This window comes from Chenopodium quinoa, unplaced genomic scaffold (genome assembly GCF_001683475.1).
Source record: "Chenopodium quinoa cultivar QQ74 unplaced genomic scaffold, ASM168347v1, whole genome shotgun sequence".
NCBI lineage: Eukaryota > Viridiplantae > Streptophyta > Magnoliopsida > Caryophyllales > Amaranthaceae > Chenopodium > Chenopodium quinoa.
Genome location: NW_018742556.1, coordinates 1852439 through 1877653, shown reverse-complemented (window position 1 = coordinate 1877653; position 25215 = coordinate 1852439). Strand labels below are relative to the sequence as shown.

Genomic DNA, 25215 nt, shown 5'->3' with positions numbered 1-25215 from the left:
TATAAAAGTCAATATAATATGCTTGTATTTATTACTATGTGTTTTCTTCTATCACTAGATTTATAGATATAATGACGTGAATATATTAGAAAGAATAAAAATTTTGTTAGTTTCTTAAACACGGAGTAATGATACACAAATATCTAGAAGTGTACTTGTAGTAGAGATATGATATACTTGATCCTATAAGAATCAATTTTAAGGAACAATGAGAAGAAATAAGACTTTATTTTCATGAAATCGACTTTGAAAAGAAAGTGATCACGACTCACGAGCATCGATATCTATTTACTCCGTATTAAATTATTTACGCATTTATTGTTGGTATATTTGTTTATTCTGTACTCAGCAATATACTACGTATATATACACTTTCATGCCGATATTGTCTTGCGTCTGCTTCCAACTAATAGCAATAAATGTAAGATTTACGTAACCATGACAAATAGATAAAAAGAAACAATGCAAAATATGTTCTCCAAATGTTTTTTTTTTCTGGTTCAAATAAGCACTCTAAATGTAAAACTCATAATTAAAATAAAATAAAAAAAAAATCAATTTTTTTTATAATATGTTTACATGTATAATGTATTGTTAAGTTAATAATTTTGCACATGATGACACAGTGCATTGTGTAAATTTCGGACCCTCAAAATTTACTTGTCATTGTTCCAAACTATTTTACAACGACAATTTAGGGCTTGTTCTCATTGATTGAACTCAACTGAACTGAACTTATTAGAGCTAAACTAAATTAAACTAAATAAACTGAACTGAATATTTTATAAGAGAAGAAAATTAGGAGCTAAACTGAAATGAACTGATTAGAGTTGAACTGAAATAAAAATAATCGTATGAGAAAAGGGCCTTAGCATGTATAAAAACTACTTTGTATATGAATTTTTAAAAGTAAAATAATTCGGTATATAAACATTTGCAAAATTATAATGGATATAGATTGACTTTGATCAACTAAATAGCATTAACCAATCTAATTCTTCTTACCTTTTGCAACATTTGTTTTAAAAATCTTTTAAACTTGGTGGGGTTTTGATATTTTTTTTTAAAAAGAGGGTTATATGCAAAAGAAAACAATATTTAAAAGGTGGTTATATGGGAAATAAATTTAATTAAATCCAAAATTTATTCATAAAAAATAGTTCAAAATTCACTGTTATAGTTCGTTGTAAAGGGTGATCCAGTACCAGCAGAATTCGACCCAACAACACAATTCCATCACTCCGTTTCCTTCAATTTTTCACTGTACGTTTATGCCTCTGCTCAAATGGCTCGAAAATCTGCCAAATTCCTCGATAATTACGGTAAAATTAACTTTATAATCCCTTTTTTTTTTAAGATTAATAGGGTTTTAATTATGCTAATCTCATGAATTTGTATTAATTTTTTAAGGGTATGATTTGATTTTGGGAGCAGTAGCTGCATTCTATGTATTTGCCATACCTTATACTAAGGTTGAAGAAAGCTTTAATATGCAGGTATTATAACACTTAAAACCCAGAATTTTAATTTGTGGGTTTTGTTAATTTCACCCAATTTATCCATTTTTTTGGTTTAATTGTTTGTTGTAATTGTTTGATTAAATAGGCAATGCATGATATACTATATAATCGACAGCATTTGGCTGAGGTATGTTAATTTGGGTGATGTTTGTGTATTGAGGTTACAGTGATTATGCTAATTTTTCTTTTTCATTGATTAATTTTTAATGGTTAATGATTCACTTACAACAGTATGATCATTTGGAGTTTCCCGGTGTCGTTCCGAGGACTTTCATTGGTGAGATTGATGTTTGTTATTGCCTATTGATCATTGTTTTGTGTAGTGAAATTTGTGTATTATTAGTATCCAAAGTCATGGGTCTTTTGCAATTTTAAACAATTGTTATTGTTTCATGGATCGGAAATCACATTATTCTTGATATTGCAAAATGATTGGGGAAAAGTATCTATCATAAGCTGTAAATTTTTTCAATATTTAAGTGCTCCTGCTAAAGATTGTTTCTTTACCTAGATTGGGGGCGGGGTTGAGAATCCCCCATAAGATGTTTTAAAGAGAGGAGTTCATTCAAGTAATAAACTAATAATTCGTCGTTTATTCAAGTCTCAAAGTTTGATTACTCATAGGTAATGTTTCAAGAAAATTTTCTCTTAACATTGTTACCTTTTTTTTTTTTTTTTTTTTTTTTTTTTTTTTTTTTTCTGTTGGTAGGTGCTTGGGTTGTGTCAATTTTGGCATATCCTTTTGTATCAGTCATCAATTTTCTGCACTTGCCTAAGATCTATAGTCTCTTTGTAGGTGAGATTCTTTGATCTTTAATACATAGCTGAAGTCCATCTTCTCTTTCTTTCGTCAATTACTATGAATGCTTTTTTTCAGTTCTAAAAACTTGTCATTTATTCAGTCTAGTTTACACAACACACTAATTATGAAACTACCTATCTATTGCTGGATGGCTGGATCTGGTTGTGCTTGTCTTTGAATAACTTATGTGATTCTTGATATTTTATTATATCTGTCTTTCACTAGTCCTATATAGTCTTATCCATGACTTGGATTTTGTGATTCTTTCTTTTCTGTCTAGTTCGTTTGGTGTTAGGCTGCATCATACTTTCCACCTTACGCTTTTTCCGGCTTCAGGTATGTTGTTTCTTCTTACTGTTAAATATTTATATAAACTTAATTTGATTTTACTTGTGTGCATTTTGTCTTTTGATCTTTGTTTACCTTTGCATCTACTAAATCTAAGTTGTGATGTGTTTGTCAATCACATGGATCTAATAACCAAGTGATGATAAAATTAGAAAGTGGTGGGTGCCTTCATGTAATATATTAAATATTTCTTGAGATTTTTGATTAAACAGTGTCCTTTTCTTACATGATCTTTATAAAATCTCTCTATAAAATGAATTGTCTATCTTGAATTTTTGATTACATATTGCTTGCTAGTTGCTACCGATTTAGGCCTTTTTAAGTTTCCAAATGGGCAGAAAGATCTATTAGTCAAATCATTGTATATTAGACGATAGACCAACATATCAACCAAAGTTATTAAAATCGGGATTCTACTTTGAATCGAAAGGGGCTATCAGAATCGAATCGTAGAATCGTAAGATTCTACCGACATAAATAATCAAGTCGTCAAATATAAATTTAATTAAATATATTGAAATTATGAGTTTAAAACCTAATTATTGATAGATAATAGTTATTTAACCATTAAACAATCAATACTTGACAATATATATTTATAAAAACGTATATAAATATATTTTTTACTTGTAAGGATTTCGCTAGTTGGAAAAATATGTAAAATCGAATAGAATCGTAAATCGAATCGTAAGACATACATGAATCGTAAAATCGTAAGATTTTAAGATTTAAATCGGGATTTTAATAACAATGATATCAACTGAAATTTGAATGCTAAAATAAATAAGGTGCATATAATATCCCATGTGTTATGCACTTATGCTTTAGACCATCGTTACTAGCTGAGATTTTATAAATCTCTGCTTTGGTTTTGTATCTTCAAACTGAATTCTACCAATTACCTACACTGAGCTTTGCTTTGTTATTACAGATCCGACACAAGTTTGGTCTCCAAGTAGAAGCTTTCTTTGTACTATTAACAGCTCTTCAGTTTCACTTGCTATTTTACAGCACACGTCCTCTTCCAAACATACTGGCATTGGGTTTGGGTGAGTACCTCATATTTCATTCATGTCTAATTTTCTCCTCATCATTTTTCTTTCTAATGGAGGTGAACATTATCATTTATGATTCTTTATTTAATTTTGGTCGTCTTGGACTGGAAATTAGAAAGAACTAGTTCATGATTAGTAGTCAACTGCATTGGGTGATGGTGATTTGATTAAAATCCTATTACCATACATTTAAGGACCTTGAGGTCATTTTTACTTCCCATGATTCCTTGCATGGGACAAGGAGCTTGTTTCTTTTCTTTAATTTCTTCCTTTGAAATTCGAATCCAGAATATGCTTGAGATATGGATGCCTAAGTTTTCTTCATCTGCTTACTAGTCAAGTTACTAGCTGAATGCTTCACTTCCTGAACTGATGTGTCACTTGTACTGCAGTCAATATGGCGTATGGTTACTGGTTAAAGGGGAGCTGTTATACAGCATTACAATTTCTGGTGCGTTTTTCCTGCCGTGTACATTCAATCCCGAGATATAAATCATCTATGGTCAATGTCCGGTGATATTAAGCCTGAAAAAGTTCAATTTTCAATAATGGTCCTTGAGGGCTTGAGGCTGCACAATTATTTGATTTAACAGGATCCTTGAAACACAAATGCTTGGAAAACCTCTTATATCCATTATTTTTTCAGTCTTAGCAAATGATGATTTAAGGTTGACCCAACGAAGAAATTCTCTAGCGCAGATTTTTTCTGGGGTATATAAGTTTTTCTTTTAGGATGGAGGAGCAAAAGATACTGCAAGGACTGTCGTCTTTTAATTTTGAAAGAAATGTAGAATGTTTAGGTTGGGGTCCCACCCATAACTGAATTAGGCATCAAATTTTTTTCCTGGCACCTTTGTAGAACAGTTGATTATTAATGTTCTAGGTGTGCCTCTGTTTCTCTACCTGTTTGATTCACTATTTTTTTCTCTTTCCTTGGATAATACATGAGCATATAATCCTTTACTTTTAGCTAATGGTATAACATTTCACAATATATTCTATGGGTCATGGATGCACTCATTTTTTAACTGTGTAACGTTAGTTTTCCTTTTACTCAGATTTGTAGTATAGGCTCCATGAATCCATCCTTTTACTCCCTCTATCCTATGACTAGTTGACTACCCAATTTTAGGAACTTGTTTAAGAAATTGTCTCTCTACTATTTCATGCTGTTTAGAGATAAGGCTGCGTAGATCTGGAATTCCCTAGATCTTGTGTAGTTGTGTACAGTGGAAGCCATGCTGGAAACTGTTGGGCCCCTACAGGTCCCTGGTTCTTTTTTTGTGTTAATAAAGCATTCTGCTCTCTCTATGTCAGGTTATTGCAACATTGATTTTCAGATGTGATGTGTTATTGTTAGCCTGCCCCATCGGTCTTCAGCTTTTGTTGGTATGTTTTTGACAGACCCTAAAGAACTCTATATACATTTATTTTCCTTTTGTGATTATAATTTATCTTTTATTTATTTCACATATCCATTGTATATGCTTTCTTGTTGAAGAACAAGTACTATTTCAATTTTCTGTTTTGATTTTGGCATGTATGTTTGTGCATCATCAGTTTTGCATGTCAGTAATTATTTCCCATTGAACTTACAGTTAACTTGCCATCATATATCTAATTGAAATAAGCTCTTTGCCATTGTAAGTTTGTAACGTTAAGGATAAATTTTAAGAGATTACATTCTTTTTCTTTTCAGTACAATAGCATTTATGATGCTTTCTTGTAAGAAAAAGAAGTTATGTGTATTCTAAATTAGAAGTGAAATGGTGATCAATTGACAAGAGGGATTTTTTTTTTTCAAATGAACTATTGCGTCGCTGCATATTTTGAATTATATCGACTGCATTTCTGGCCCTAAATTTATTGGCAGATAATTATTTAATTGTCAGATCTTAGCAATTACAAGGACAATTGCACAATTTTAGTGGAACATTAAGTGGCTTGCATTCTTAGCCTTAACAGCTGTGATGCTTTAGCAATTGAAAATTTCAGAACATTAAACTGCATTTACTTTTACCTATGGTAAATTAGAATTTACAAGTTACAAATTGTTTCACTCATTGTTTTACTGACCAAAATTTTCTACAATGGCAGAGCAGATCAGTCTCATTGTGGAAAGCAATTAAATGTTGTTCCACGGCAGCTATACTTTCCATAGGTTGGTAACTTTACCTCTGATAATATCTTATAGAGTATCACAAATTACCCCTGCTCCCCATCCTCGCTAAAAGTTTGAGATTAATCTCCTTTTGTCACCCTTACACACCTCCTCCCAGGAACAAAAAAAGACGTAAAGAGTAATTTACCTACAGGGTGTTTGATGATTATCTACCAGTTGCTAACCTTTTGATTTTGTGCACAATATTTGCAGGTCTTACCGTTCTAGTTGATTCAATAATGTGGAGACGGGTTGTTTGGCCAGAATTTGAAGTTTTCTGGTTCAACTCTGTGTTAAATCGGAGCTCTGAATGGGGTGTATCCTTCCAGCAGTGAATTACCTCCCCCCACCCTCTTCTTTGTTCTCTGTTTTGGCTGTGTTGTGGTAGGCTGGGTGTCACTGATCCATATAGCTTAAGGACCATCTATATACACTAGTTAAATCCTTGCTTCCATAGTTTGTCCTTAATACTATCGCCTTAGGTCTCTTCAATTCACTGGTATTTCACTTCAGCACTTCCCAGGTCACTGCTTGCGGCATATCCACTCGTTCTGGTGAGTCTGAATATGAAAAATATAAATCCATACAATTTCATATTTTCATGATGTTTCGATTTGCATGATGATATCATTACTAGGTTTTGAGAATTTCATGGGCAATGAGAAGTCCCTTTGATTGTTAGTTTTTTACTCTTTTGCATAGCCCTTTTGCATAATTGCATGTATACCTTGTAATTGGGTATCTGCTAGCTTTTCTGTTCAATTACAACTCTTTTGATTCTAGATCCCTTACACTATTGTAATTTTATTTGAGATGTCCTTTTACAGCTTGGTCTGTTACTTGATAGGAGGATTTTACCCTTTCTGCTCCCAGTTTTGTCCTTTGTGATCCTGTATTCCAAATTACCTCACAAGGTATGCTTCTCTTGTATGTATTCATATGCTTAATTATAGGCTTTATAGCTATCTACGGGATCTGAGTACAGTGAATTTGAAATGTTGCAGGAATTACGATTTGTCATTAGTTCTATTCCAGTTTTTAACATGACTGCTGCAATATCAGCAAGCAGAATGTATGTCTTTCGGTTCCATCTCTTTTGTTACATAAATTTCATTGAGTAAATTTTGACGTGTCTAGCAGATTGGTCTGTGTTTTAAATTCTGAAAATAAATCCGCAGTTGACTTTGTTATTGAATACATGCTTGCCTGTCTTATTACTTTAAAGTGTGCTGTCTTTACTACTTATTTAGGCTGTAATTTGGTTTTTGCATGTAATTTATTCTAAATGAAGTCTCTAAGGTATTAGGTATAATGGTATATTGTCCCTTTGTATATTTGTTTTTTTTGTTTTTTTTTTAATTTATCATTTTTTTGTGTTACAGATACAATAATAGGAAAAAGAGCTTTTGGAGGTTGATTTATATTGGAATGCTTGGCCTATTCTTAATCAGGTAAATTCTATGATAGAATTAGCAAGTTATTGGAAAGTTATAGCTGAAACACTTTTGCTCATTCCGTTTTTTATCATCCACTCTGTAGTTTAGGGTGCACAATATTATTTTTCATGGCATCATACCATAATTATCCTAGTGGCTATGCTCTGAGGAAGCTTCATGAAAAGGGTTTGTGCTCTCTCTCTCACTCTGCCCCCCCCCCCCCCCCCTTCCCTTCTGTAGATGAACTTGTGTAAGAGGAACATTTAATCACATAATTTACACAAAGAGGAGATTTTACTCTTTCGTTATGCCAATCTTACTGTTTTTGTTTTAACAACAAAAGCTATTCTTTGTCATGTCTGGCTTACTTTTCCTGTCTTGATTGTTGGTAACACAGTTATCTATTGTTCATGGTGTCATGTTGTGCTCTTTACTTTCAGATCTCATTGCTTATATTCAGCTGTTTACAGTTGGAGGAGAGAGGAGAATATTGGTTAAAGAAGGGGGAGGTGGGTGTGAGGGTAGGAGAGAGATGAAGGAACATGATCTTTGTTTGCATGACCTCTCAACCACTACAAATTATAAAATAAAAGTTCATCATAATCATCATTAAGAGACCCCATCAGGCTGCTCCTCATTTATCTCTGTTCTAGACTAAACCAAGTGTAAAGTATTTTTTCCATACCCTTTTTTTTCCAGGTCTTTAACTGATTTTCCACTGCCTTAATCAAATTTCATGCTGTTTTTATTTTGCTGACCTATAATTGCTATAAGTTTTATATATGTCCCGTGAAAGCTTCATGAACTTCACATGCTGTAATTTGTGTAATTACCACTTTTGTGTAGAACTTTTTGTCGGCTTGAGCAGACAAATTTACATTTTGCATGACATATATTGCCATGGCCAATTGTCAAATAAAGAGGGTATTTCAACCTGGGAAGAAGGGTTATAAGTGCCAGTTGCCCATGATGAAGAGTGTCCATGATAGGCTGTCTGTAGCAGGATTTAGGTTTGGAGATGTTAATTCATTACCCGTTTATCCTCTTGTGATTTCATCTACACCATTTTGATTCTTTGTAGTCAATCAAGTACAATTTGCTGAACCATTGAAGCAAATTGTTTTGGAAAAATCAAACTGTAGGGTTATAATTTGTGGTTAGAAGGCTGGGACTTAGTTGATATGCCTGGGTATTGGAACAGGTATATTTGTTTCTTTTGGTAGGAAGGGGATGTTCTGTAAGTAGCTTTTCCCTCGGAGAGAGTGGCCAATATCTTTTGTACCGAATTCTGTCCTGTGGTAGCTATTAAACATGTTCAGCTATACTCATATGTATCAACTCCCATTGCTTCTAGAGCAGACTTTCATGTTGAAACTTTTGGTTGTGTTGGCAGGTCATCTGAACCACACTGGTGAAATTTCTGTTCACATAGACACTTACTCAGCCATGAATGGAATTACCCGCTTCTGTGAAAGCGGTCATCCGTGGAGGTATGCTTTGCTGAGCCTCTCATTCATTTATACTTTTCTATTAGGAAAGGCATATGGTTTGTACCTTGTTAGGGGAGGCTGTTGGTTTGTCATTTGGAAGTTGAGTTTCACCTTATTCCTTCTTAAATAGTAGGACAATCAATTATGTTTTGGAAATTTCTGCTAGCCATGCACGCCCCATGCTTCTAATCTCATGATAATTGACGCCCTCCACAATTTTCTTGATAACCCTTACTTTCCTAATAACTGTAGCTTTGATTAGAAAGTGTTACTCCCTCCGTCCCTAAATTACATTCCTACTTCTAGCATTTATTCCTCACATAATAGAGAGAAGTAGGAATGTAATTTAGGGACGGAGGGAGTACATGTTTTGTGATCTCTTGATTGATATTGTTCTTGGCTGGACTGCTGGAGGTGTGAGCTTCGTCGACACCCCTTCATAATCCAACGTCCCAACACCTTTTTCTTATAGTTATTTTGTGTGGGGGGAGAGGGGGGTGCTAAGAATCGTTGCAGAAGTATGTAATGTTGACATCCTGTTTGTACAGGATTTTAACTTCTCCTCTGTGCCTTTTGATGCAGGTACTCCAAAGAGGAGAATTTAGCTTCTCAAGATTATTATCATAGAAATTTCACCTACCTTCTGAAGTGAGTAACTGATTCTCTGGATATGCCACTTCAATATAAACAATTTATTCAATTCTAGTGATGTTTCTAATACAATATTTTATTTTTTATGCCAGTGAGCGCTCCCATATTGATGGATATCAGTGCTTGTTCGCAGTGCATGGATTTTCCAAGGTTAACCTTCAAAAGAGTGTTCCACCTGTTGTACTGGTAGGAAACTTTCAATGACGCAAGATTCAACCTAGAAACAATGTACTTTGAAGGCTATTTAAAATGATGTATGACTCTTTTATGTATATGTTGCAGGCAAAAGAACCGAAGGTGTATGCTCACGGATCTATGAGCAACATGGAGATTTTGGGCCGAAATTTCCCAGGATGTTAGTTTTAATGAATTCATTCCAGGAATCGATCCATCAGCTCCGACTCTTTCTTAAGCATTTTACCCAGTGCTGCTTGTGAAGTTTCGAGTTGTAGAGCTGTTTCTGGTTTCCCCATGTCATATGACTAATCTTAAGTAATGTAGACAATGTTCATTTTTCCTTTTGTTTCAGCCATTTATTTTTATAGAACAAACAACAAAGTTTGTAGATGTGTCAAATACCTGATATAAAGTTGATTTCATAAAGCAAATTTTTATACTCCATATTCGATGTCCACAAATTCCTTTACCCAAAGTCTCAATACCTTCTTGAAATTTCATTATACTTGATTTGCTACTAATACTCATAAAGTGGTAAGTTGTTATCTTCATCTTAAAATCATATGGAGTAATTGCAAACCAAAATCAATACTCCATTTCAAAATCATTACATCACTTCTCTTTTTCGTTCATTTTTTTATAGTTGCAACACTTCATTTTTTATATACTCTATTTCCAGTGTAAACAATATAAAATCAGTCATCTGACTCCACTTTATATTAAAATATTTTCAAAGTTTCTTCAATTAGCCATTTTTTTTAAGAAAAATAAAACTTGGGAGAAATTCCATTAGCTTCAAATTTAATTACTACTATCATATAAGCTCAATTTTTTCTCCCACGACTTATGTTTTTGTGTTATACTCTATTCACTTTATTTTTTAGGGTTTGAATTAATTGTTCGAATCAAGTTCGTTATAAAGTATTCCGTTATGGTTTAATCTGATCTTATCCCAGTAATCCCACTGTTACGATTAATCTGAACCGGGTGAACTATCAATTTTGGTATATACCCTAAGGGGTTCTATTTCTATAGTTTTGAAGTCTCCAAGTCATAGAAGAGCCCAAAACCACGTACACCCAAGTTGAAGCAGTGATGACGTGCACTCTATCTTCTCCCCTTATTCAATATACTCAGCTCTCACCATTACCAAACCAAAAACACAACTTTCCTTCATTTCCTCTCAAAATCAAAATCAAAATCAAAATCAAAATCAAAAACCCTAAAACCCCAAAAGATGATTCTTCAATCTACACTCTCACCTTCAACACCCCATTCTCTCTCCTCAAATTTCTCATCATATTCTCTCTCTTTCCCATCTGGGTCTCGCTCCTTTATCTCTTTTCCAAGTGTTAAACCCCTTCATAAATTTTCTGTAAAATGCTCTGTTCCTCAAGTTTATAGTCATGATACTTTGGACTATGAAAAGAGACCAATGCCAAAATGGAACAATATTTATAGGAAGATTGCTTTGATGGATAACCCAGAATTTGGGGTTGCTTCTGTTTTGAATCAGATTGAGAATGAAGGTAAGAGGCTAACTAAATGGGAGCTTTGTAGAATTGTTAGAGAGCTCAGGAAGTTTAAGAGATTTCAGCTTGCTCTTGAGGTATTTTTTTTTTTTTATTAAATTGTGTTTTGATTTGGGGTTTATTTAATTATTTTATGTGGTGAATTTTGTTTGCTTATAGTTGTATTTGAATTATTGGATTGTTGGGGTAAATTTTGATACAGAAATAACTTTTTTTGAGGTTGTTGAATTAATACATTGTGGGCATGTTGTTAAGAGAAATTTGCTAAGATTGAGTAATGTAACAGTTGTATAAACTTATCCTCATTTGCGTGGATGGTAACTAGCTTAGTTGGTAAAGACTCGGTACGTGTGGTCGAATCTCGTCTACACTGCCTTTTGTTTATGGTTCAGAACTTTGAATTTATTAGATTAGGGATATGCTGCTTAGGTTAATTGTTTAATTAATTTTAAAGTCCTGGACTTGTCCTTGAAACATAAGTATAAGGATTTTATTGAGCAATAAAACTACAATAATGTGACTTTTGTACCCTGTGCTTTAGTGTCATTTCATCTGAGCATTTCTTATATATGCTCGTAAAAAAAGCATAGAAATCGCGGAAGTATTACTTTTGGACAGTTTCCTCTTCTCGGAGGACAGGAGGAGGGGTGAGGAATATAAGGCATATCGAAAGTTATGTGTTAATGTGGAAGTTATATAATATAAGGCTTGTCTAAGTGGAAGGGGTATTTGATTGATTCTTCTTACTCCTAGAGCAAGCTCTTTTCATGTGCACTACTTTAGATGTGAAAAGCTGTATTTCTAGCTCCAGAATCAATCAGATTAACTTCCTTCCATATGGCCCGAGATACTTATATGTTGTCAATTGTCGCTTGTAGCTGTTCTATTTTCGATTACTTGGTGCTTTCATGCTCTTCAGCATGTATTTATTGGAAATTTGTAAAAGGGTTTATTCAAATGTTCATTGTATAATTCTTTTTGGTTTCTGTGCTTTTGAACCGTTGTTGGGCTAATTGTAGCTTAATAAATTTTTGACTTGTCCAGGTTTACGAATGGATGAGTAACAGAATAGAGAGGTACAAAATAACCAGCAGCGATACAGCTATCCAACTAGACCTAATAGCCAAAGTTCGTGGAGTTGCAAGTGCCGAAGAATATTTTGCAAGGGTACCTGAGATACTCAAAGACAACCGAATTTTTGGAGCTCTCCTCAATGCCTATGCGGGTGCGAAAGTAAGGAACAAAGCAGAATCCTTGATGGGGCGAATGAGAGATAAAGGTTACCTTAATCACCCTCTTCCCTTTAATGTGATGATGACTTTTTACATGAAAATCAGTGAATATGACCAAGTCGAGAAACTGGTTTCTGAAATGAAGCAGAGAGGCATACCGCTTGATCTGTACTCTTACAATATTTGGGTGTCTGCAAGAGGCTCGTATGGTTCTGCTGAAGGGATGGAACAAGTTTTTGAAGAAATGAAGTTGGAACCAACAATTGTTCCTAATTGGACTACTTACAGCACAGTAGCTGCTGTTTATATCAAGTTGGAAATGCTTGAAAAAGCAGAACAATGCCTTAAAGACCTTGAAACGAGAATCACTGGACGAGACAGGATGCCTTACCATTATCTTATAAGTCTCTATGGTAGTTTGGGAAATAAAGAAGAGGTTTACCGTGTTTGGAACACATATAAATCAACTTTTTCAAATGTCCCAAATTGGGGTTATCATTCTGTGATCTCTTCACTTATCAGGTTGGCTGATATCGAGGGAGCTGAGAAAATTTACGAAGAATGGCTTTCAGTGAAGGCTTCATATGACCCTAAAGTTGCGAATCTTCTCATGGGATGGTATGTTCGGGAAGAACCTTTTGAGAAAGTCAAGAGTTTCTTTGACCACATGGTTGAAGATGGAGGGAAGCCAAATTCAGGCTCGTGGGAGATTCTTGGTGAAGGTCATATCAAAGAGGGAAGGATCTCTGAAGCATTATCTTGCTTCCGGGAAGCGGTGTTAGTTGACAGTCCATCAAATTGGAGGCCTAAACCTCCTAATGTGTCTGCATTTATAGAGCTATGTGAACAAGAAGCTGACCATACCAGCAAAGAGGACTTCATTGAATTATTGAAGCAACTTGGATGTTTACAAGATGAATCGTATAGGTCACTTCTAGTTGGACTCAGTGACATTGATATTGGCATGGACGAAGGGCAGTTTGTCTTTAATTAAGATGCTGAAGAGATGGAGAGCGAAGAACCTGAAATGCTGTTCTCAGTTGCGGAGTAATTACTAATCTGAAATTCAGTTACTTCGTATAGAGATGAACAGTGCATGAGGTGCATTGTTGTGAGAGCTAGTTTTCTAAGCACAGGGAGGTCAGAGTAACACGATTCTTGCAGCTTCTACCATGATGAGATGACATAGGCTATCAGTTTACCTCTCACGACCTCCATTTTCTCGGGGGAATGTTGTTTGAATATGTATCAAAAATTCCAAATGACTGGATTGTGAGTAATTAGGTTGCGTAGTTTTCTAAATTGAGTTGGGCTACAAAGTATGGTTGATGGATTATGTAGTTTACTAGTCATGTATATGAGCTCTTTCATTGCAGAACCTTGAAATATACTGATACTTCAGACTTCCAAAATGAAGGATTAGTTAAATGTGTATCCTTCACAATTTTGAAATTTAGTAAAAGTAATTCTTGTATCAATGATTTTGGCCTTGGATTATCATGTTGGAGTATCGGAATTTATACAAAGTTAGCGTTGAATTATCACAAAAAGGCACGTTTATCAAAGGGCAATTGAAAATAGCCTTTATGTTATTGCAGGATAGTCGAAGAAAGTCTTGCATCCTTTAAATGTAGATGTTGTCAAATAATGTCAATGATTTCTTAACTTGCAAGATTCATGCGACTTTAATACTAGAAGTCTAGAATATGAGATTATGAGAGGCATGATAACAAAATTCTCGCCTTTGGTAAGTTTATCCCTTAGACTCGACTCTTTCCTTTAGACTTTGCCACATCAGTTTTCCACTAAATTTTTTATGACTTTTTGTTATTCGCATGCTTACAAAACTCACACAAGTGTATCTTCACGAATTTCATTTTCCTTTTGTTAATCTTGTACGAAGAATTTAAGACGCTCCAAAAAAAAATAATACAAGTAAAAGAAAGTTTTGAACAGCAACACCTAAAAAGAATAATACAAGTAAAAGAAATTTTCCTTTTGTTAATCTTGGAATCGATTTTGATTAACCGCCCTTGTGGCTCTCTCAACCCAAAAAAAAATTACTCAAACCTTTATCTAGCGTAACACGCCAAAATTTTAACCAAATAACCTAGCGTAAGAGTTGAGGTTTCTCATAACTAGGGCTGAGCAAAATTACCCGAAAAACCGAAAACCCGAAAATTCGAACTGTAACCGAACCGAAAATTAGGGTACCCGTTCCGATAACCATAACGGTTCGGGTACCCAATCCGATAATTTGTTATCGGGTACGGTTATCGGGTATCATTTTAAAATTAACGGTTACCCAATCCGTTCCGATAAGCAATTTTTTCTTTTTTTTCGTATTTAAATCTATTTATTCAAAATCTAAACGATTATTTTACTTCGTAATCACTTCATAATATAAATGATTAGTAATTATTAGTAATTTGATCATGATCATGTAGTGTTATTGCTAATTAGTGTTGAATGATATAATAATAATTATATTATAAAGTCTAAATTTTTATTATTAGATATCATATTGGGTACCCGATAACCGAACCGAAAATCCGGGTACCCGAACTTATTGATTCGGGTAATGGATATCATTTTTAGTGTTATTGGTTATCGGGTACCCGAACCGATAGTGTTAACGGTACGGGTACCCGTCCCATGCTCACCAGTCATAACCGCCTTAAATAAATTTAACCAAATGAAATAAAACCAGATTCTCTAATTCATCTAACCAAACTACCGCAAAAAATTCGGTAGGCTTGTGGACTTGTGGTCTTGTGGTAGACACACAATCTCCATTCTCCATCTTCGAGGCAAGCAAACAAGAAGAAGAAGTCACAAAATGGCAGTAATTCTTGCAAAAGCAGCGGAAAGAGTTGGCCCATCTATCCGCCGCCAAGCCCTGACTTTGACCGACACCGCTGCCACCCGCATACGCCACCTTCTCCAACAACGCCAGCGCCCTTTCCTTCGCCTCGGCGTCAAAGCTCGCGGTTGCAACGGCTTGTCTTACACCCTCAATTATGCTGGTACTCTTTTTTTTTCTCTGTTTTGATTCATGGGTATTTGCAGATTGGCTAGATTTTAGCTTTAATTATCATTTTTAATCTGTTGTGTGAATTGAGCTTTTCAGAATCTTTGATTTACCCAATTCTGTTTTTTTTTTTTTTTTTTTTAATTGGGTTTTAGGATTTATGTTTGATTTTGATGAGACGATGAGAAATGAGCATTTGGGGTTGATTGTTTTGTTAAACCCTATATTGGGTATTGTTAGAGCTGAAGAAGGGGGTGGGGGAGGGGGTAGATTGGGTATGGGGTCAAAGAAACGGGCTTTTCGGGCCAGCTTGGGCTATATTGATTGCGTCTAGATAGCATGATTGTGGAATAAAATTTATAGTATGATGCAAGCTTGAATTAAAATTTTTGTATTGGGTGGTCTGAAGAAGGAGATTCAGGTGCAATGCTAGTTGTGCCATTTATGGTATAAGAAGAAGTGATGTTCTTGTTAAGAAAAGGAGAATCTTGTCTAGTTTGTTTCACTGGGGTGGTGTCTGCTGATTGTTGCTTATGTCTTATAAGCGGGCGTAGGGTCCATTAAGGATGCAAGAGTCCCTCTATATTAACGAGATAGTCCTAATTGACAAGCGTGTACTGCAAGTGGAAGTTCAAATTTAAAAGAGGTTTTGAATTCAATTTGGACGTGAAGTGGCTGGCGATGTTGTTTGTCTGCTTCTTAATCTGTTGAATTGATGAATATGGAGTGTTTACAATGATTGAGGATGCTAACTTATGTTTTCAAGTTCAATTTCCTGGTACATGTACCTAGTGAACATAGGTTCTTCAAGTTTGGAAACAATATGTGCTGGAGAGTAATTACTTTACTGGCTGTTATAAGTTGAGATGTGAAAATTAGATGCACAATCATTTTAGTCTTAATTCTGGGATAATAGTAACGATGTATCGTGTATGCCAAGGTTATCTACTTATCTATGCTACCTAGTGATTGCTGCATAGATGTAAGACTTGCATGATATTACTAAGTCATATGGATCTTGGATAGCCATGATCTTCTAGATGTTAAAACTTAAAAGTGTTGAATTTGTTGGAGAAAGCTTAGAGATAACTGTTGGATTCTGATTTCTGTTTTATGATATTGAGGTTTGGAAGTCTTAATTGGCCTTTAGTTTGTTCTTTTCTTGTGAACCTACAATAAGTAAGAAAATGGTAAACATTTGAGAGTAAGAGTGAACTGATGGTGATTTTGTTCAATGGTGGAACTATTGTTGTTGGAAGTTTGAGCTGTATGGGTTGATATTATGTTTCTTGGATAAAATTTTGTGTATGAAAAGCTGAAATGTGTTAGATAGATGCTTGAAAAATGAGCTTTGTATGTATTAATAGATGAATGTTTGAGAACTGAAGTTTGAGAAGCCGAATGTTTGGAAAAATCCGGTTCATTTCTTCATAATAGCGCTGTATTTACACATGTAGCAACAATATGTTAGTAATCTCCTTGATTAATTTTGAAGTGGTTCGCTTTGATATTGACCCTTGGCAATAGTGCTAGTACCATGATTTGTTGAGTATAGGGAACTTTTGAAATGAAATTTGGCTGGAGTATTAGTGTAACACCAGTATAGATGAGGCTTTGCACTGAGAAAATTTTCAGTTTGAAGTTAGGAAAATACTATATAGATGATATTTTCGAGGCTTCTTATGTTCCTGGTAAAACCATAGAAATGAATAGGTGTAAAAAGGAGTTTTTGAATGGTTTAGGAAGGGAGTAAGAAATTGAAGATAATTTAAAGGAAGATTTAATATCAGGTGCAGGAGCCAATTTTATGGTTATGACCTTCACAGAAGCAGGGTTCTCAGACATCTAATTTTGTTTTGGGGATATATAGCATTGTTACCCAGTGATATCAAACTTGCCATATATGACCCACTAATCGGTCATATAAAGGCCCATAGACCCATGGTGGCCTTGATTTAATGAAGGGAGCGTAAGTTACAAACTCCTATATTGCAATTTCAAAGGCAAAGCTCACAGTTCCAGCCACTCAAATGGGCTCCAGGAGTGTTGTGGGGTCCATAGGACGCACCCTGACTTGTTTCATCTCTGGGCCGAAAAAGTCGAAAATTGTCCAAAACTCAAGCCTATAATCCACGCTTTCAAGACAATTTCGGAAACTTTTTGCAAAATTAAAGTGAATGCTTGGGGTGTTTCCCGGGGTCATATAAGTTAGTTTGAAACCATAACAAGCCTACTAATAGGTGTGTAAAGTCATGAGAATGAGTTTGGTCTAGCTATGTGGCTATTTTGGAATTATGTTGCATTGGTAGTGGAGAGCTGCAAGAGATAATTTGAAACTTATTTTGTGAATTAAGACTGGATAGATGGTGGCAAAGTAGCTTTTGCAATTGCTATAGGCCCTAATTGAAGGCTACATGTGGCTGTAATATCAATTAATGTAAAAGCATTCTGAACAAATGCAAGCTCATATGGGTATCCCTGTTAGTTTATTAAGAATAAAACTACTCTCCTGAACCTCCCTATCCTTTATGTTTCTTTACTTTGGAATTTGTGAATTTACAATGTTGTGAATTACAAACTTTGAATTGGACAAACTTCTCTTGTAGTTACCGTACAAGGAGGACGAGTGTCCATAACTCCATATGATGTCTAACTATAAATGTTTATCAGATGTTCCCTTGTCAACAAATGCAGAAGGCTTGGTCACTGTTCCTAAGACTTCTAGTAGATTTTTATTGTTTTTAGTAATAAATAGTTGTAAAAGAAAGATTTATTTCGTAACCTAGAATTCTTTAAACTATAAGTTATCCTAATTGCACTTTTTTTTTCCCTTTCACTTAAAAAAGTTATTTAGATTTTTTTTTTTTTTTTCTTTCTATGTTTGGTTCAAGTGCAGAATTTATTCAGAACTCTTTTATGTTAGGCTCTTATAAAATTAAGGTAAGTAATTCATAACATCATCTCAGACCCCCTCCTCTACTCGCAACTCCATAACGACTATTGTCATCCTCCTCCTCATCAGCACCACCACCGTCCAATTGTAAATATGGTACTTTGTTGGTCAAATTCAACCATTCTGAATTTTTCATACTTTATTTTAACCATCGTGTAGTCCAAAGTCACAATGGAATCATCAATTTGTTTCTATTGGACCAACAAGTTTTTCCTTGTTATTGAACCCGTATGTTTATGAACGGGCATGTGCTATTCCTTTTGTCGTTATGACATTTGCTCCAATTTTCTTATTTTCTTTTAAGTGCATCCCAATTTATTTGCTCTTTACCTTTTCCTCCAATAGTCAGTCCTCTCATCCACCCACTTTTCTCTTTTCTCTACTTTTCAGTCTCTTTGTTAGTCATGCCATTTGGGTATTAGAACAAATTAAGTGAAACAAAGGGAGTGCATTGTAACTTCATGTTAAGCTCTTAATTAGATGTATGTACTTAGCTGGACTGCTGGAGCATATTAGTTGCCCCTTGATGTATACTTAGATGTAAGCTATGTGTCCATCATTTGTCATTACTTAGATGTAAGCTATGTGTCCATCATTTGGTCACATTTTGTCATATTGGCTTCTTCTTTATAGTACCTAATGATTTCTAAGACTTATATGAACCTTTTCTTAAGATTGAAAGTAGAATCCTCGTGTGTGTGTGTGTGCTATAATCTGACTGAAACTTAATTAGTCTCTGCAATTTAGTTAAATGATGCACAACATAACTGTCAGATGTTTGTTAGAGGATAAAGTTCTTTCTATAAGAATTCTATAAGAAATAGCTAGCTGAACACATCTTGTTGCTGACTACTGTTAATATCACCTAGCTTGAAACTGCGTAAAGAATGTAACTAAGACAATTGTTATTGAATTTGGATATGTGGTTCGCGTTAAGGATTATTGATTTTTATGCATTTATGTTCAGATGAGAAGGGGAAGTTTGATGAGCTAATAGAGGACAAGGGAGTCAAGATCCTTATTGAACCCAAGGCCCTTATGCATGTCATAGGCACGAAAATGGATTTTGTCGATGACAAGCTCAGGTGTGTATATTTAAAGTATCAGTCAACGGACTGAGCTGCAACTTATTTCTATACATGGTTTGTATGTTGTGGCTGGATGCATAACTTCGACACTTTCTGTTTAATATTTGCTCCAATACAATAAATTAACTGGCACCACTCTGCCTGGTTGATGGGAGTGAGCAGAAATCTGATTTCTAATATTTGATACACCTCTTCTTAGTTTTAGTGTCATTGTTGGTGCTATGTTTTTGCTGTTAGTTTCTGTTATGTGACCGTTAAATATTATTTATATTTATGAATCTATCTACTGTGATCCAATTTTAAGCAAAAGTTTGTCCTGTACTTGCACAAATATGCTTTCCTCTATTACCTTAATATAGAAGATGAAATTATATTGTACGAAGTAATTTTTTAGAACAAAAGTCTCTATAATACTTAGGACTAGAAGGGTAAGACTGCATCCCTTTAGACCTCTCCAAATCTTGCTTCAGATGATTCATTTTGGATGCTGATGTATTATATACATTTCATCTCTATCTACGAACTGCGGGGTAGGGGATGGATGAAGGGGGTGAAGGTGGCTGTTTCACTAAGATCTTGATAGGTTAAAATCTTGGCTAGGTGTAGTGGTGTAAAGACTCATGTAAGTCATGTTCCAACTTCAAGTTTCAATAGCATGCGTCAGATCTTGTATGCATTTCTCCTGCTTGGTTTATACTTTAAAGTGGGTAGTCATGGTATATGAAATTTTCGCATGAGCTGTCTTGAGGAAGCTTCTATCTGATTTACTGCAATTATCAGTATTCAGTGGTATTTCCAAAAATGTTACATGGCACATGCAGTAGATAGTATAAAACAATAATCTTCGTTTTTTGTTTAATAAATATTCTTTCTTAATTTGTCAAGGATTTGTAGGCGTTTTAGCACTATCAATACTGGTTTTTAAGATAATGGGTATGCAGGCATTTTGTCAAGGATTTGTAGGCGTTTTAGCACTATCAATTTAGACTTATTAGTAACTTTAATTTCTTGTTAAACCTTGTTAAATTTAAATTAGTTACTTTTGCCCTCCTATGCATTCTGTCGCACTTTGTGTTACAGCTTTGTTTCTGATTCCTTTTTACATTAACATTGCAGGTCAGAGTTTATTTTCATAAATCCAAATTCTAAAGGGCAATGTGGATGTGGAGAATCATTCATGACAACTAGCACTTCAGATGCTGCTAAACAAGGCCGCGGCTAGACAATTAATGATTGACTGCTTTTTTAAGTAATCTGCTTAACTGTTACTCGAAATGAGATTCCTTTTTTGATGTTCGGCTGTTTGTGGTAGCCTAAAAAAAGAATCTGACAGCAACAGGAAGAAGAAATTGTCATTCTTTTTAGTATATTCACAAAGTAATGTGTGTACATTCTTCTGGTGATTTTGTGAAGCTCAGCTGGTTGGTTGTATATACAGAATAATAAAAACCTGTTGTACATGTATTTTTGTGATCAGCTTATTTGATGATCCTGCTTAGTTTATTGGAGGAGTGGATTTCTCATTACCTTTTTTTAACTTTAACAGCGCCCCTTCCTCCTTCCTGACTATTGTACTAGTAATCCGACAGCTAAATCCGTACAACAGATATGTTCATGTTCTTCTAATCAAGTACGCTTGTTTCTAGGAAGAGATGAATAAGATACAAGTGCGATTATAGCAGAATCGAATTCTTCTGTGAGAACTTTACGAGCTGAGGTTATATATGGAAGATTATTATCCAGAAATATTGGTTTGTTTACTTAAGTTTACTCATTATTATATTACATGTAATTCTTTGTTTTAATACAAGTGTTTCTATTTTTTCAATGCCATGAATTAATAATAAAATAAATACAGAATGGTTAAAAGAGATTTCCTTTGTTTAACAAGTGACTGTTGGGAATTATTATAACAATGTGTTTAATAATGTAAATAGAAATACAGAGTGGTCTGTTTACAGTTAATTACCAGTTAATTGTTGGGTGGCTGTTTTTGAAGGTGTTTGATTGATGCCGCAATGTCTGCATATTTTGTGTATCTTTCACTCCTTGTCACTTTAACTTTGAAAGATCACATGACTTTGTGTCTAGTGTCTATTTGATTTTCTCTCATTTCTTTTACTTTCCGGCCGCAATTATATGTACGTAGTATATTTTTTCCTTATCTTATTTTTGACATTAAAGTTGCCCGAAAACTAAAACTTCTAAATTGACTAATCATGAAAGGTTTTGATAATATGTTAAAATTAAATGTCGAATTTTTATAGTATGAAATTCGGATCTACCTCAATCCACTACTTCCCTCAATCCTCCCCTCCCTTGGGGCTTCCCTTCCCTTGTAGAGTCTAATACTAACCTAAAAATTATTTTTTGGGACAATTATCCACAATTTTAGAAGAGTTCAACAAAGTTATTAAATCACACACAATCAAACGTCGACATCATTTATTTTATATATAAAAAATAGTGTGTATATTGTAAAAGGAACATTCATACATACGAGTAGTATTTTATTTAATCCGAGCCTATAAAATGTCAAGACCGACAACCCCTCCCAAGAAACAGGGAAATAAATGGTCATTATAATTAACAAAATAGGCCTAATTTACCACAATTTCAAAGTTCTAAAATTGGCTAAGGTAAACAATTTCTGTCGGTTTGAACATGTTAGGAATATAGGAAAATATATTATTGTGATATATTTTTCATATAGATCTTATGATATTATATTTAGGATAATAATATATCTTAGTGATATTCTAAGATAGATTTATGGAAGTTTATATGATAGAGTTTATATTGTGTAGGTTATCTTTTCTGGGCTATAAATATTAGCCAAGATCATCAATACAAGCTAACTCATTCTCTCATAAATAATTTATCATGGTATCAAGAGCAAGTTAAATCTTGAGACCGTTCACACAAATACTCCCCTTGCCGGTGGGTTAGAATATTAAACCCACCGGTGGGATTCATAAATTTGCTTCCGCTATGCAATAGTATTGCTCTTTGAAATTTCTATTTTTTGATTTAATCTTTTTTTTTTATGGAATATCCATGTGATACATGGGTTATTATTGGTGTATGTGATCAATATGAATGATCATATGTGATTTAGTTAGGTTGCAGTGTTGGAGTGTGCTTCCTCCATTATTGCATCTCCATGAAGATGAAGAAAAGCCACGTTTTGGCGTATTGTTTATTATTTTAAAAAAAAAATTGCAAAAGATCACGGACACCAGCGAAGGGCCTGACAAAGAAGATTACGGACACCAGCAAAGGGCCGTGGCAAATAAGATTACGGACACCAGCAAAGGGCCGTGGCAAAGAAGACCACGGACACCAGCAAAGGGCCGTGACAAAAGACCACGGACACCAGCAAAGGGCCGTGACAGAAGACCATGGACACCAGCAAAGGGCCGTGGTAGCAAAAGTTTGTTTTTTTTTAAATAAAAAAAAATTGAACGCGACATCAATAGAGAGGTGTTATATCTTAGTGATATTCTAAGATAGATTTATGAAAGTTTATATGATAGAGTTTATATTGTGTAGGTTATCTTTTCTGGGCTATAAATATTAGCCAAGATCATCAATACAAGCTAACTCATTTTCTCATAAATAATTTATCAGAACAACATTTTAGTTAAAAAATTCTTGTTTAAGTAGAAAACATGCAGCACTACATGTTGAGCACGTTGTAAGGCTGCTTTCCTGAGTGGCTAAATGGTAGTACAAGTAACATCAATAAATTCATTTCATTTTTATTAATTACATAGTGATAAACATATATAATGCATGGTTTCGTCTGTTTACAGTTAGCATCCAGTTGGTTTTGGGCGGCTCTTTGATTTCATGCTACTTGTTGGTGCATTGTATTTATGCACATAACACATACACTAGTCCAGATTCGTTTTAACTTTGGATTTTAAAGGAGCATATACTAATTACCAACTTTTATTATGTTCAATCATATTTCTCTAACTCTTCTCCCTCCCCGACCCGGCCCCAACCAATCCGGTACCCATTATAGTTTAATACGGTTTTCTTCTGATTATTTTATATGTATAACCGGTTGTACCATGTACCATGCACAAGACACAAACAAGGCTTCACCGTAGTATTTACCCTGTCCATGTATGGTACAATCCAAAACTATTTCTTTGACATATAATAACATATATACGCCAAAACTAACTATTGTCATATATAACTTTGTATAGTTCGTTTTAAATTATTTTTTCAACAAAGAAAGTATGTTATATGTTATGTTTTCAACCCAAAAAGAAAAAAAACAAAATATAGAGTTATTTACTAGCTAGTTACTACTTGTGTTTTCCTTTTATAACTAATCCCATTTTGCCTCTAATTTAATTCGTACAACATAATTTGAAAATACATCCCAAAAAACCTAACGTGGAGTATTGGGAATGGTAGATACCCCTTCAAATATTCTCTCTAAGAAAAAAAAAAAAAAAAAAAGAAAAAAAAAAGATCCTTTTTTTTTTTTTTTTTTTTTTTGAAGTACCTAGATTGTGTACGTGATGGGTCACGTTTAATAGGATTTTCAACAACAATATGACCACTTCACCATTAATTTATATTGTGTATAAATTAATGTATTTCCATAACATGTGGCTAGATTTGTTTTGGTCTCAATCAACATATATTATATTTAAATTATTAATTTAAACATTATGTCAATGTTATTTGATCTTCAAAATAATGAGGATGTTTATGAAATTTCACCAAACATGAAAACAATTCGAAATGTGAGAGAGACGTTTTGTTTTTTGGTAACAAAGCATGGAGGCCTCACATTACGTTATGGAGGGCCGGAGCATAAATTTACAAACAAAAAAAAAACATATAATTAGTCAAATTAATTCAAATAATTTCGATTTATATTCATTTTTCTTATATTAGCCAATCAATTTGGTTAGCTACTTAATTATAATTTTAATTGAGTTGGTAGAAGTATATCTCCTTGGATTTATGAGAATTAAAATATGTGTGTTGTGGACTTGCATTGTGAGAGTTGTTTGATTGAAAAATAGTGATTCCAAAACTTAAATATCATCCTTTATAAATAATCATTTAATGAAAGAAATTTTAATATATTGGTAAGTAATTATCATAATTTTAGTAGGGTTACCAACCTTTTAGGTCAATTGTGTATGATGAAGTAGTCGTGTTTTATCAATCATTTGGTTACCACTTGGTTAGAAGCTTACGTATAGATGATGCTTGATTGATTTTTTTTAGGTTTTTTCAAGCCATTTGAATTGAGTTTCTTCTCCATCATTTTAATTAGTTTGATAATGTTTTTACTCAACTTTAAGCAAAATAACTATTCACTTTATATTTGCTAGAGTTTTTTTTACTACATATGATTACTAATTTAAGTAATCGGTGCATTTAATATCAGGTAAGCGTGCATTGTGAAAATGACATTATATTGTAGGCTTCAATTGTTTGATTATTGAAACTTCAGCAATTGATTTAATTTAAATCAATTACGTAATCAAGTATCATACTTGTACCTACTTTATAAAAAGTCTACTCAGGCAATTTAAAAGTGCATTAACTATCTATAAATATTTACGTGTCTATATAGTATATATATTATATACATATTATTGCAATTAGTTCTCACTAAGCTAGAGTATCTTAAATATACAGACAAAAACTATATTTATCTTACATACTTTATCATAAGTACTTACAATATGATCTTTGTCA

At 33.9% G+C, this 25215-nt stretch overlaps 3 protein-coding genes across 4 annotated transcripts; all 3 read left to right on the top strand.

Annotated features, from left to right (window-relative positions):
* Window positions 1-1101: 1101 nt before the first annotated feature.
* LOC110720492 (dol-P-Man:Man(7)GlcNAc(2)-PP-Dol alpha-1,6-mannosyltransferase-like) lies at window positions 1102-10084 on the top strand. 2 transcript variants are annotated; one of them, XM_021899528.1, is made up of 20 exons: window positions 1103-1322; window positions 1411-1496; window positions 1606-1647; window positions 1752-1797; window positions 2230-2316; window positions 2603-2658; window positions 3602-3719; window positions 4118-4176; window positions 5043-5114; window positions 5823-5886; window positions 6100-6203; window positions 6369-6440; window positions 6714-6800; window positions 6891-6958; window positions 7269-7337; window positions 7426-7508; window positions 8716-8812; window positions 9395-9460; window positions 9556-9649; window positions 9746-10084. In XM_021899528.1, the coding sequence occupies exons 1-20, from the start codon at window positions 1286-1288 to the stop codon at window positions 9821-9823; spliced, it is 1485 nt and encodes a 494-aa protein (XP_021755220.1). In that variant the 5' UTR covers window positions 1103-1285; the 3' UTR covers window positions 9824-10084. The 2 variants fall into 2 exon arrangements, with proteins under 2 accessions (XP_021755221.1, XP_021755220.1); XM_021899529.1 differs by lacking the exon at window positions 2230-2316 and having other exon boundaries at window positions 1102-1322.
* A 492-nt stretch (window positions 10085-10576) lies between these two features.
* Window positions 10577-13882, top strand: LOC110720491 (pentatricopeptide repeat-containing protein At1g02150-like). The gene is made up of 2 exons (XM_021899526.1): window positions 10577-11249; window positions 12217-13882. Exons 1-2 carry the CDS (start codon window positions 10878-10880, stop codon window positions 13396-13398), a joined length of 1554 nt encoding a protein of 517 aa, XP_021755218.1. The 5' UTR covers window positions 10577-10877; the 3' UTR covers window positions 13399-13882.
* Window positions 13883-15116: 1234 nt separating this feature from the next.
* Window positions 15117-21136, top strand: LOC110720490 (iron-sulfur assembly protein IscA-like 1, mitochondrial). The gene is made up of 3 exons (XM_021899525.1): window positions 15117-15430; window positions 19356-19473; window positions 20593-21136. Exons 1-3 carry the CDS (start codon window positions 15244-15246, stop codon window positions 20696-20698), a joined length of 411 nt encoding a protein of 136 aa, XP_021755217.1. The 5' UTR covers window positions 15117-15243; the 3' UTR covers window positions 20699-21136.
* Window positions 21137-25215: the final 4079 nt, after the last annotated feature.